Source organism: Microcebus murinus, chromosome 27, assembly GCF_040939455.1.
Source record: "Microcebus murinus isolate Inina chromosome 27, M.murinus_Inina_mat1.0, whole genome shotgun sequence".
Taxonomy (NCBI): domain Eukaryota; kingdom Metazoa; phylum Chordata; class Mammalia; order Primates; family Cheirogaleidae; genus Microcebus; species Microcebus murinus.
The window spans coordinates 810958-824739 of NC_134130.1; the positions used below are offsets into that span (position 1 = coordinate 810958).

Here is a 13782-nt window from a genome sequence, read left to right on the forward strand (position 1 = left end):
CAGTCCCCGCTCCCTCCCCGCACCCCGCCGCAGGGCTATTTGCGTTTGAGCGGAACTCGCTCCTCCAGGCTCCCCGGAGCTGGCCTTGTCGTCTCCCTGCACCCAGTGGGCCCTTCCTTCTTCTTCTTCCTCTTGGACACGGGGTCCCAAGGGCGTGCAGGGAATTCCAGACTCGCTGTGCAATGAATGGAGCCACCGTGGCCTTGTCCGAGCGGGAAGGGAGCCCAGACCCGGCCAGCCGGGGAAGACCGGGAAGGCCAGGTGCCGTCCGGGGGCCAGGAATGTGGGATGAGGCGTGCCCAGGAGGACACGCCCTTCTGTCCCTGAACAAAAGCCTGCACGTGGGATAAAGGACGCTCTCTGTGGGGTGGAGACCCGAAGTAACGTGCGGTATGAGGAGTCGTGTCGTCGCATCTGCCCCGTGAGAGCTCGTGAGGGACTGGGGCCCATCGCTCTGAAGGAAATAGAGTCACAAGAATTTCAGGATGGGATTCGGGGTTTGGAGAGTGATGACGATGTTCCAGAAGAAGACGACTTCACTATATTTGAATAAATGTAGATTGTTGTACCGTACTTAAAAAACACACACACACATCCCCTGAAAATAAGCCCTAGGGTGTCTTCTTGAGGAAAAATAAATATAAGACCCTGCCTTATTTTGGGGGAAGCACAGTAGTAGGATCAGCTCGGCACTCAGGGGGCTGAAGGGAACATTTATTTGTTTGTTTTTTATTTTATTTATTTATTTTTTTTTGAGACAGAGTCTCTGTTGCCCAGGCTAGAGTGAGTGCTGTGGCGTCAGCCTAGCTCACAGCAACCTCAAACTCCTGGGCTCAAGCAATCCTCCTGCCTCAGCCTCCCGAGTAGCTGGGACTACAGGCATGCACCACCATGCCAGGCTAATTTTTTCTATATATATATATTAGTTGGCCAATTAATTTCTTTCTATTTATAGTAGAGACAGGGTCTCCCTGTTGCTCAGGCTGGTTTCGAACTCCTGACCTCCAGCGATGCTCCCGCCTCCGCCTCCCAGAGTGCTAGGATTGCAGGCGTGAGCCACCGCGCCCGGCCTGGTTTATTCTTTAGAAAAGAAACGGGATCTGCAGGTCAGGCTGCGGCCACGCGGGGGCAGCAGCGGACAAGTCAAAGCGTCGGAAGCGGCGCCCCGGCTGGTGGAGCCGCGCACCTGCCCCAAGCCTCCCTGGCCAGGACCGCCGCCCCGCCCCGCACCGTCCCCCGTTGTAAAAGAGGGGGTACCATGACCCAGCTTCACCCACTTAACCCACCTTCTCAGCGGCCAACACCCCGCAACCCAACAACTGGTGGAATTCGGGGCTTGGAGAGTGATGATGATGTTGCAGAAGACGACTTAACTACATTTGAATAAATGTAAAATGAATAAATTGTTGTACCGTACTTAAAAAAAAAAAAAACACATCCCCTGAAAATAAGCCCTAGGGTGTCTTCTTGAGGAAAAATAAATATAAGACCCTGTCTTATTACAGAAAACCTAAGTCACATCAGTCCCTCCCTCCTCCCTCCAGAACCCTCCATGGCTCCCACCTTACCAGGGGTAAAAGCCATCTTCCCTGCAAACCCAAAGCCCCACAGATCTGCGCCACCCACCCCCTCCTCACTTCCCTGCCTTCATCCCTGCCCTTCTTCCCCCCTGCTCACTCTGTTCCAGCCACAAAAGCCTGAAATCAAACAAACTCACCACAGTGCTTGGATTTTCTCACCTTTGGGGCCTAGAAAATTCCATTTGTGTGGTTCCTTTGTAAATGTGTAGTCGGCAGGTGGCTCAGGCCTGTAACCTGGAGGTGGGAAGATGGCTTGAGGCCAGGAGTTAGAAACCAGCCTGGGCAATATAGTGAGACCCTGTCTATCCAAAAAAACTTTCCTTTTCTCTTTCTTTCTTTCTTTCTTTCTTTCTTTCTTTCTTTCTTTCTTTCTTTCTTTCTTTCTTTCTTTTTTTTTTTTTTTTTTTTTTTTTTTTGAGACAGAGTCTCACTTTGTTGTCCAGGCTAGAGTGAGTGCCGTGGCGTCAGCCTAGCTCACAGCAACCTCAAACTCCTGGGCTCGAGTGATCCTCCTGCCTCAGCCTCCCGAGTAGCTGGGACTACAGGCATGCGCCACTATGCCCGGCTAATTTTTATATATATATATATATATCAGTTGGCCAATTAATTTCTTTCTGTTTATAGTAGAGACGGGGTCTCGCTCTTGCTCAGGCTGGTTTTGAACTCCCGACCTTGAGCAATCCGCCCGCCTCGGCCTCCCAAGAGCTAGGATTACAGGCGTGAGCCACAGCACCCGGCCTCTTTCTTTCTTTCTTTCTTTCTTTCTTTCTTTCTTTCTTTCTTTCTTTCTTTCTTTCTTTCTTTCTTTCCTTCCTTCCTTCCTTCCTTCCTTCCTTCCTTCCTTCCTTCCTTCCTTCCTTCCTTCCTTCCTTCTTTCTTTCTTTCTTTCTTTCTTTTTTTTTGCGACAGAGTCTCACTCTGTTGCCCGGGCTAGAGTGAGTGCCGTGGCGTCAGCCCAGCTCACAGCAACCTCAAACTCCTGGGCTCAAGTGATCCTCCCGCCCCGGCCTCCCAAGTAGCTGGGATTCCAAGAGCCGGCCGCTGCGCCTGGCTCCTACTTTTTAATTTGGTTTCTGTTTGCACCATCATTTCTTCTTGGTGTGTACTGACCAGAGTACGTGTAGTTTGGAACCAAGATATAGTGATATAGACAGACAGGTAGGCTTAGAAACAGATACAGATAGCTTTTATCAACCTAAGATAATCAAAAAGGTGAGATACTCATTCAAAGAGAGTTGATTCAATCACAAAGGTAGAGGACTGTGGTCTTGTGCAGGCTTGAAGGTGCCTTGAAGCATTCACACTTTTGCAGAAGTTGTTTGTCAGGGACTCTCACTGGTCCACAGAAAGGTCATTGGCTCGGGAGTGGCCATACCTTGTGGAACTGCGTGACATTTACAGGCAGAGTGTGGGATTTTATGGTCACCTGGCTGCAGTCTAGAGAACTGCATAGCAAGTGGCTTCAAGAGGTGATTATTTAGCACAAAGGGGAGTGAGAGGTGACTGCTGTTACTTTTATTTTTTTTTTTAGAGACAGCGTCTGGCTCTGTCGCCCAGGCTACAGTGCAGTGGCATCAACATAGCCCCCTGCAGCCTTGAACTCCTGGACTCAAGCAGGAGCCCCTCCGACAGTGCTGGGTTTATAGGTGTGAGCCACCCTGCCAGGCCCTGCTGTTACATTTTTAATGCCTTTCTGGCCCTGATCATTTAAAGGGCCTTACGTTGCTCAGATAAAAAGATTTCTTTCTTTCTCAATGTTTGATAGATCTGTGTCCCTGGCTTGTTTTATGCCAAGCCCATCTTGTAAAAACATGACTCGGACTCCATCCCCAAACCTGTCCAAACCTGTCACCCTCCTTAACTCTTGTTCCCGTGGCTGCTGTAGTCCCTGCTCCCCACCTCCTGACCCCTCCCACCAGGGCCCCATCTTGGGCTTTTGTCACATCACAGGGACCCGTCTCGGTGCCCACCTGTGTGCCCCTCCCCACCCAAGCTGTGCTGGTCAGAAGTAATGTTTAACCCCGAGACCTTACTCACCCTCTATGAGAGTGCATAGTTGTCCATTAACATCTGCTTTCATGGGTGCTCCTGGGGGGAAGGGTGAGGTCAGGGTACCCAACAGCGGTAGAGGCCAGGGAGTGGGGGAGGGGAGCTAACTGAATCAAGGTAGCAGGGGTCCCGGTGCAGTGGCTCAGGCCTATAGTCCCAGCACTTTGGGAGGCCGAGGAAGGAGGATCACTTGAGTGAGGCCAGGAATTTGAGACCAGCCTGGACAACACAGTGACACCCTATCTCTGCAAAAAACAAATTTAAACATTATCCAGGTATGATGGTGCATGCCTGTAGTCCCAGCTACTCAGGAGGCTGAGGCGGGAGGATTGCTCAAACCCAGGAGTTTGAGGCTGCAGTGAGCTATGATGACGCCACTGCACTCCAGCCTGGGCCACAGAGCGAGACCCAGTTGGTAAGTTCTGGGGGGGCATTCCTCCCTTCTTTAGGACACCCCCTGCATCAACGTGAGAGCCTATCTCTAAAAAAAAAAAAAAAAAAAAAAAAATCCAGTTTTAGCAAAGAATCCTGCTCAGTGAGTTTAGTGATAACCCCTACTTTCCGGATCTGATCAGTTTCTTCCTCACCCTCCATCACCCCCCAGGGGATGTCTGGTCGCCTGCCCTGGCCAGTGTCCTCAGCAAGAATGCCGTTGGGTTGGTTCAGCCAGAATCCCCCTCACACCTGATGTTTCCTCTTAGTAATTTTCCATCCACTGCCCCCCACCCTGCGGCCTGGCTCTAAGTTCCCACTCCCTGACCCCCCTGCGTTCAGAGTGGAGCCTAATGGCTCCCCCTAACTGCAAGACCCCAGGCAGCAAGACCACCTATCCTGATGTTCCTGAACAAAATCGTCCTTACCCAGCTTCAGCAAGTGTCATTGAATAATTTTTTCTTTAACAGGAGACAGACGGAAAACAAGATAAACAAGCCTGTGGTTTGTCCGGCAGTGATACGAGATTCTGAGAAGATCCCAGGGTGGTGGTGCAAGAGCCAGCTACTCGGGAGGCTGAGGCCGGAGGATCTGATCACTAGAGGCCAAGAGTTCAAGGTTGCAGTGAGCTATTCCAGCCACTGCACTCCAGCCTGGGTGACACAGACAGACCTGGTTTCTTAAAAAAAAAAAATTGCATGGTGGCTGAAATTTTTTAACCACAATTAAAAATAATAAATTATTGTTCCCATGAAATTTGGAAGCATATGTGCAAAAATCATTTTTACATTTTATTTTTTATTTTTTTTATTTATTTATTTTTTTCTGAGACAGAGTCTCGCTTTGTTGCCCAGGCTAGAGTGAGTGCCGTGGCGTCAGCCTCCCTCACAGCAACCTCAAACTCCTGGGCTCAAGTGATCCTTCTGCCTCAGCCTCCCGAGTAGCTGGGACTACAGGCATGTGCCACCATGCCCGGCTCATTTTTTCTATATATATCAGTTGGCCAATTAATTTCTTTCTATTTATAGTAGAGACGGGGTCTCGCTCTTGCTCAGGCTGGTTTTGAACTCCTGACCTTGAGCAATCCGCCCGCCTCGGCCTCCCAAGAGCTAGGATTACAGGCGTGAGCCACAGCGCCCGGCCACATTTTATTTTTAATAAATCATTGTGTTTGACTGAAAAATAAAAGAATAATAAATTATTGTAACAAACAAGCAAGCAAGCACATTGATTATTTATATTTTTGAGACAGGGTCTCACTCTGTTGCCCGGCTGGAGTGCAATGGCATGATCATAGCTCACTGCAGCCTCCAATTCTTGATCCTCCTGCTTCAGCCTCCCAAGTAGCTGGGACTACAGGTGCACATGACCACACCCGGCTAATTTTTTCTATTTTTAGTAGAGACCAAGTCTTACTCTTGCTCGGGCTGGTCTCGAACACCTGACCTCAAGCGATCATGCCCACCTAGCTCTCCCAGAGTACTAGGATTACAGGTGTGAGCCACTCTGCCCAGCCCAAACACATTGATTTTAAAATGGGCAGAACTGGCTGGGCACAGTGAAAGGCGCATGTAGTCCCAGCTACTGAGCAGGGAAGCTGAGTTGGGAGGATCACTTGGGCCCAGGAGTCCAGACCAGCCTGGGCGACGTGGGGAGATGTCTTAAAAGAAAAAGAAGGCCAGACATGGTGGCTCACACCTGTAATCCTAGCACTCTGGGAGGCCGAGGCAGGAGGATCCTTGGAGCTCAGGAATTTGAAACCAGCCTGAGCAACAGCAAGACCCTGTCTCTACTAAAAATAGAAAGAAATTAGCTGGACAACTAAAAATATATAGAAAAAAAAATTAGCCGGGCATGGTGGCACATGCCTGTGGTCCCAGCTACTTGGGAGGCTGAGGCAGGAGGATCGCTTGAACCCAGGAGTTGGAGGTTGCTGTGAGCTAGGCTGACGCCATGGCACTCTAGTCTGGGCAACAGAGTGAGACTCTCTCTTAAAAAAAAAAAAAAAAAAAAAAGGAAAAGAAAATTTAGGCAAGATGAGTTGGAGGCAACGCTGGGGGCAGGGTGGGGCATTTTACACAAGTTAAAGAACTTGAACACAATGGGGGAGGGAGTTTCCTGGTGTCTGGGGAAGGAATAGCCCTCCAGCCAGGTGGAACAGCAAGTGCCAAGGCCCTGGGGTCAGAGTGTGTATTCAAGCAAGGAGGAGGAGTTCAGAGGAGCTGGGATTAGGGAGAGAAAGGGGAGAGGGGAGAGGGGAGGAGGAAAGGGAAGAGGTGGGGTAAGAGGAGGAGGAGGGGGCAGGACCCAGAAAAATGGCGGAAGGAGGAACTCAAGCATGGGACTAATGTCTGGGATTGACCGTTGGTGTTGGGAAAACAGGCAGGGGTGGAGGTGGAGGGAGACTTTGAGTCAAATTCTGAGCCACCCCCACAGAAAACCAGCAGGAGAGAGCTCCCCTGGGTGAACAGAGAGAGAAGAGTTTATTCAAAACCCTGGAGGAGCACGCATCTGCAGTCCCAGCTACTCAGGAGGCTGAGGAGGGAGGATCGCTTGAGCTCAGGAGTGGAGGTGGCAGTGAGCTGTGATCCAGCTGGGGCGACAGAGTGAGACCTTGTCTCTAAAAACAAGAACCCTGCCCTGGTAGAACACCAGAGCTACGGCAGCCAAAAATCCACAAATTTTCATTACACGCCTTGCGCAAGACCTGGTTTATTTAATGTAATCCTGTGCACATACTTTTGTGCTTCTTCAATTAAAAAAAAAAATACAAAAAAGTGCTAACGCAAATTAAAAAGTTATAAAATAGAACCACATGTATCCCATTTTTTCTGAAGACAAACATAGGTGTAGGAAAATGAATGGACACTTTCTCCAGGCAGGGGTATTCCTGCCTATAATAACCGTTTTCTTCGTACATTTCAGCATTTGCCAACTTTTTTATGAAGACCATATAGCACAATAAGATCATACATATTACGATTTTGTGTGATCTCAAAGTATAGGAAACATAGAAGCTAATCCCTGAAACACCCCTTTACCTACCACATGAAGAAGCAAATGCTAATATTTGGTCATAATTGCTTCAGATATTTATTTCCCCTTTTTCATGAAAGAAAACAGAAGGGATCTACTTAATGACCCCTTCCCAACCCCCTTTATCTTCTAGCCCCAACTCCTCTTCCCTCTTTTTCTCCCCAGAAAAATAACCACCCTGAATTTAGAGTGACTTTGTTCCCTGTGTTAATATTTTGTTTTCTTTCGTTTCGTTTTTTTCACTGGCAGGATCAACTAGGTTTTTCTTTTTTTTAGTTTCTTTTACACTTTATTTTTTTATTTTTATTTATTTTTTTTATTTTAGCATATTATGGGGAGGTTTTCCTTTTTTTAGCGATGGGCTGTCACCATATTCCCCAGGCTGGTCTCAAACTTAGGGGCTCAAGTGATCATTCCCCCCTCCTCCCCCTCAGTCTCCCACTGGGCTGTGTTTACATTTTGACTACAGATATTTAAGGAGGAGGTCTGCATTTATTCCAGTGGCAAAATCACTAACTAGGCTTTTCAGGAGAAAATCCAAACAGGACATAAAGTATAAAATGGAAAGGGAACATCCATCCCCCTCACCCCAGCAAACCACCCCCACCGCCAGAAAAGAAAGGAATTAACAGCTGGAATATAAATTCTTTTGGCAGTTCAAGCCCAGCAGGGCAGATTTTTTTGTTTGTTGTCCGTTTGTTTTTGAGACAGAGTCTTGCTCTGTGACCCCAGGGGTAGAGTGCAGTGGCCTCATCATAGCTCACTGCAACCTCAAACTCCTGGACTCACGCTATCCTCCTGCCTCAGCCTCCCCAGTAGCTGGGACTACAGGCATGCGCCACGATGCCCAGCTAATTTTTCTATTTTTTGTAGATATGAGGTCTCACTCTTGCTCAGGCTGGTCTTGAACTCCTCAGCTCAAGTGATCCTCCTACCTCGGCCTCCCAGATTGCTAGTATTACAGGTGTGAGCCACAGCGCCCAGCCAAAGGGCAGGTTTTTGTGTCTTTTTCACTGCTGTGTCACTCTATTTGGCATACAGTTGGTGCTCAATAAATATTGGATAGTTTTTGGGGGGTTGTTTGTTTGTTTGTTTGTTTTTTGAGAAAGGGTCTTGCTGTATTGCCTGAGCTAGAGTACATGGTGTGATCATAACTCGCTGCAGCCTCCAACTCCTGGGCTCAAGCGATCCTCCTGCCTCAGCCTCCCAAGTGGCTGGGACTATGGGCAGTCGCCACTGCTCCTGCTTAACTCTTGCTCAGGCTGGTCTCCAACTCTTGAGTTCAAGCAATCCTCCTGCCTCGGGCTCCCATCAGTGCGAGGATTACAGGCCTGAGCCACAGCACCTGGCCTATTATTTGGAATTCTTTGCAAGGAAACTTTGACGCTTCTCCTAATCACACCCATTTTAAAGACCAGGAAAGTGAGGCTGAAAATGACAGACCATCTTACAAAAGCCTGGTCCAGCCTGTGTGGCCGAGGGTCCCCCCAGAGCTCTGGGGCAGGTAAGTGTGGCAGGCAGGTGGTGGCCCCTGCTGGCGTCGGGGGACAGGGGGATGAAATCGGGTCGCCCCCAAGCTGGAGCTGCAGCCCAATCCGAGGGGCCGGGCGGCTCCCTGGGCTCCATGAGCCCATTTTGCAGATCCGGAGCCTGCGCCCGGGGGCGTGGCCGTGCTGGGTGGCCGCGCGGGGTTCCGGGGCGGGGAAGCCGGGGCGCCCGCCCTCCCCGCCGGGGCTCACCTGGGCCGGCCGGGCCGCGGGCAGGACGGGCGGCCGCCGCCCTCTCGAAGCCGGGCCGCCCTGCTCGCCGGCGCCCGCGGATCTGCAGCCGGGCTGCTCCGGCCACCGGCCCCGTGCCCGCCCCGCCGACGGCAGGTGAGACCCGCCCAGCCCTCGGCGGCGCCGCGGCCCGGGGGACGGGTCTCCGCCTTCCCTCGTCACCCACTTCCTTCCTGGTTGTCGCCGCTGTCGGGGCTCTCGGTGGGGGGACAAACAGCAAGCCCGAGCGCTGTGTGACCCGCGGCAAGTCGCCGCCCCTCTCTGAGCCATTGTCCTCGGAGTTGAATGAGGGCTCCGGCAGGGACCGGAGTGACTCGTCCCGGGTGTGCACGGGACGTGTCGCACCCCGCCCAGCGCAGGGGAGGCGGGCGGGCAGATGCGGAGCAGGCCAGATTGGCAGCAGGTGCAGGGCCACCACTGCCAGCGCTGAGGTCCCCTCCCCTGGGAGCCTGCGGGCCCAGGGAGGGGGTGGGGGCCTGCTGGTAGCCACTTTGGGTGTGAGGGTCAAAAGGCGTGGTCACATGGCTTGTCACCAGCTGCTCCTGCGTGGGAATTGGGGGTGGGGGAGGGGACTTCCCGGAAAAGTGGGGCTGCTGCTGTCTGCGTGGTTCCGCGGGCGGCGGGGGAGGGGTGGCAGGGGGAAGACGGGGACACACACACCGTCCCACGCTCAGACGTTGTCAAATACGGGACACACACCAGACACGCAACTCACCCGAAAGACACGACACGGATGCAAGCGCACGGGCTCTCATTCACTTGGGGACGGGAGGCCCCATCCACAGAGATTCCCACCCGGTGCCACACGACAGCTGGGCCAGGAGTCACCGGCGGGCCACACAGGCCTTGCAGGCCCAGCACACAGGACTGCAGGGACACAGGCGGTGTCCCAGGCAGGCCAGGCGTGCTCAGCGGCACACAGGAAACAGACACGCCCAGATGCCCGCAGACAGACACGTAGTCGGAGAATGAGGACACACGAGATGTGCCTTGGGCACGCCACACGGCAGCCACGGCCATGCACGCAGCCGCGCACACGCAGTCAGGCAGACGTGCGTAGACACACGGGACACCTTGGGCCCACAGCACAGACGAGCCCCTGCTGGCCGCAGACCCGGAGGCCGTGGGGGCCAGACCTCTGCCCTGATCCCGTGTCCAGCGCTGGGGAAGTCCACGGCTCACATGACCCAAAGGGGAGGGCTCCCGGGACAGTCCTTGGAGAAACTGCATCATCCTCCCTGATGATCTGCTTCCCCGCCAGGAAATAAAGGCTCAGCGACAGCCAGTTGTGCCCTGGAGCCCACTCGCCTCTCGGAGTCCCCACTGACCGGCTTGTGCCTTCCCCAGGGTGAGTGCTGGGCAGGTCTGCGTGGGGGACAGCGGAGTGGGCCTGCAGGGCCACCCTTCCTGGCCCCTCCTCGGAAGATCCCCCCGCCAGCTCGCACAGCTGTGTCCCAGGAGCTAGGGCCCGAGGTCCTCCCCTCTCTGAGAGCAGGGCAGGTGGGGCACCTCAAGGGCTCGCTGTCCCTGTCACAGCCTGGGGCACACAGCACTCGTCTCTCCCCTCCCAGATGGACACGCGGCCGGCGCTGCTCGTCCTGCAAGCCTTGCTGCTGCTCCCCGTGCCCGGCAGTGCCGCCCCTGCCCTGCGCTTTGTGGCCGTGGGTGACTGGGGAGGTGTCCCCAACGCCCCGTTCCACACGGCCCGGGAAATGGCCAATGCCAAGGAGATCGCCAGGACCGTGCAGACCCTGGGAGCAGACTTCATCCTGTCCCTGGGGGACAACTTTTACTTCACCGGCGTGCAGGATGCTAATGACAAGAGGTTCCAGGTCTGTGCCCAACAGAACGGGGACAGAGGGGACAGTGAGGAGAAGCCACCTGACCTGGTGACCTTCCTCTGGAGAGGGGAGAGGGAAGCCAATGGGGCACCTTTGGGCACCTGGAACACGCCCTTCTTCCCGGCCCCTGAGTTGGGGACACCATCAGGGTAGCTGCTGACCCCAGAGGACGGGGTGGGGACCTCTTCTGTCTGCTCCAGGAGACCTTTGAGGATGTGTTCTCCGACCGCTCTCTCCGCAACGTGCCCTGGTACGTGCTGGCCGGAAACCACGACCACCTCGGCAACGTCTCGGCGCAGATCGCGTACTCCAAGGTCTCCAAGCGCTGGTGAGCCCCCAGCTCCACGCCCTCCCCAGCCCACGCTCCGCGCGACACAAGGACCCTGTGGCTTGCGCTGCCCGTGGGGCTTCTGTGCCCCAGATGTGCACCTCGACCTCTAACCCCCCCCCACAGGAACTTCCCCAGCCCCTACTACCGCCTGCGCTTCAAGATCCCACGCACCAACGTGTCTGTGGCCATCTTCATGCTGGACACGGTGACGATATGTGGCAACTCGGACGACTTCCTCAGCCAGCAGCCCGAGAGGCCCCGAGACCTGGATCTGGCCCGCACGCAGCTGTCCTGGCTCAAGAAGCAGCTGGCGGCGGCCAAGGAGGACTACGTGCTGGTGGCCGGCCACTACCCCGTGTGGTCCATAGCCGAACACGGGCCCACCCGCTGCCTGGTCAAGCAACTTCAGCCGCTCCTGGCCACATACGGGGTCACTGCCTACCTGTGTGGCCATGATCACAACCTGCAGGTGAGGGTCCTGGGGCTGGGGCGGGAAGGCAGGGGACAGGGTCCCCATCCTGGCCAATGTCCACAAGGCTGGGGTCCTCCTACTGTTTGGGGGCCTCCGGTGGCCTCCTGAATGTCTATACTCTCTGTCGCCTTGCGTAGAGCGCAGTGGTGTCATTGTAGCTCACTGCAACCTTGAGTTCCTGCCTCAGCCTCCCGAGTAGCTGGGACTACAGGTGCGTGCCACCACGCTTGGCTAATTTTTCTATTTTTAGTAGAGATGGGGTCTCACTCCTGGCTTGACCTCCCAGAGTGCTAGGATTACAGGCATGAAGCCACCGTGCCTGGCCTCTTCTTCAAATTCCATCTGTCTAACCGGAGACTTTTGCGACGTCTCCCCAAAGCCAGCAAAGTGTTCTGCCTGTGAAATAGGATTAACATATCCTACAAGTTGGGAAACTGAGGCCAGGAGGGCTTATGTACCTCAAGTGACCCTGGGGTCAGGGCCAGACCTGGCTTCGGACCCGAGGCCCCTGGTCAGCCCTCATTGGAGGCTGGGGGCCCCACCGACCCGTGTCCTCTGTCCCCAGTACCTGCAGGATGAGAACGGCGTGGGCTACGTGCTGAGCGGGGCTGGCAACTTCATGGACCCCTCAAAGCGACACCAGCGCAAGGTCCCCAACGGCTACCTGCGCTTCCACTATGGGGCCGAGGACTCGCTGGGTGGCTTTGCCTACGTGGAGATGAGCCCTAAAGAGATGAGTGTCACGTACATCGAGGCCTCGGGCAAGTCCCTGTTCAAGACCAGCCTGCCGAGACGACCGCGGCCCTGAACCCCGACAGGAGCCCGGCCCTGAGGCCTGAGGCAGAGGGGGCTCCCCATTGCTGGGTGGCGGGGCCCCGCGGGGACCTTGGGGCTGCCTTTGTCTTGGGTCTGTGGCAATGCAGCAGAGCACTGTGGCGCCACGTGGTCCCAGTGGCACAGATGCCCACGTGTGTGAAACACGCATGGCCACGCGTCCCAGTCGCAGCGTCACACCCGTGGCTGCAGCTCGCCTCGGCTGAGTTTCGGGGACTGGGGGGCGGGGAGGGAAAGCTGCCTCCTGAATCCAGCATCTTTCTGTCACTGACACTCAATAAAAGAATAGTTGCCAAGGCCGAGAGAGTGCCACGCGTGCGGTGTCTTCTGCGCGTCCGTCCCTCAGCCCCGTGCGTGACCCACCGGCCACCCAGGGATGCTATTTTGCATAAAAACCAAGCAGAAAGAAGGGTACAACCAAAGCACGGCTTCCTGGGGAACCAGATCTGCAGTGTCCCCAGTGTGCTCCTCCCCACAGTCAACCACCATCAATCAGTTCCTTCCCTTCTACAGTTGATGTTTCCATAATAAAAACATTCCCTTTGTAAAAAAAAAAAAGAAAAAAAAATTTTTTTTTTTTTTGAGACAGAGTCTCACTGTGTTGCCTGGGCTAGAGTGAGTGCCGTGGCATCAGCCTAGCTCACAGCAATCTCAGACTCCTGGGCTCACGCGATCCTCCTGCCTCAGCCTCCCGAGTAGCTGGGACAACACGCATGTGCCACCATGCCCGGCTAATTTTTTCTATATATATTAGTTGGCCAATTAATTTCTTTCTATTTATAGTAGAGACAGGGTCGCACTCTTGCTCAGGCTGGTTTCGAACTCCTGATCTTGAGCGAACCTCCCACCTCGGCCTCCCAGAGTGCTAGGATTACAGGTGTGAGCCACTGTGCCTGGCCAAAAAATAAATTTTTTTCGAGGTGGGGGCATGCAGAGGGTCTCTCTATGTTCCCCAGGCTGGAGGGCAGTGGCTGCAGCTCCAAGCTCCTGGGCTCCAGCGATCCTCCCACCTCAGCCTCCCGAGGAGCTGGCACTACAGGTGTGCCACTGCAAAAAACGGTCCCATTCTGTACACCAAAGCGACAAAACCATACACAGAGTGCTGCACCTGTTCCTTCTACTGAACCACAACTTTTCAACCGAACACTCGCGTTTGTTGATTTGAATATGGAACCAGTAGTGCGTTCACATCGTTCAAACACCTAAAGTTTGTAGAAGGATGGGACCTCTGACCCCCTCCCTGTCGCTGTTCATCCTAGTCCTTCTGTGTCTCCTAATAGGAAATAGCTTTCTACATAAATGCCTTGGGTTTCCTGTGTTTTCTTCAGCATTTTTTGTAAAACAAATGAAAGCAAATGGCGATTTTTTTCCCCCTCCACTTTCTCATTGAATTGCAGCTTGCTTTTTTTTTTCTCCCCAGAGACAGGGT

General features: G+C 53.9%; 1 protein-coding gene and 1 long non-coding RNA gene across 4 annotated transcripts; one reads left to right on the top strand and one right to left on the bottom strand.

Annotated features, from left to right (window-relative positions):
* Positions 1-673: 673 nt before the first annotated feature.
* Positions 674-9760, bottom strand: LOC109730011 (uncharacterized). 3 transcript variants are annotated; one of them, XR_012915161.1, is made up of 4 exons: positions 9591-9760; positions 3618-3668; positions 1740-1814; positions 674-1373 (listed from the first exon to the last, which is right to left on the bottom strand). It is a non-coding gene; the product is annotated as an uncharacterized LOC109730011 (long non-coding RNA). The 3 variants fall into 3 exon arrangements; XR_012915160.1 differs by having other exon boundaries at positions 674-1814; XR_002222587.2 differs by lacking the exons at positions 674-1373; positions 1740-1814 and adding an exon at positions 2320-2964.
* On the top strand, positions 8800-12655 carry ACP5 (acid phosphatase 5, tartrate resistant). Its single transcript, XM_012790558.2, has 6 exons — positions 8800-8971; positions 10137-10223; positions 10447-10707; positions 10917-11044; positions 11171-11516; positions 12085-12655. The coding sequence occupies exons 3-6, from the start codon at positions 10447-10449 to the stop codon at positions 12325-12327; spliced, it is 978 nt and encodes a 325-aa protein (XP_012646012.1). The 5' UTR covers positions 8800-8971; positions 10137-10223; the 3' UTR covers positions 12328-12655.
* Positions 12656-13782: the final 1127 nt, after the last annotated feature.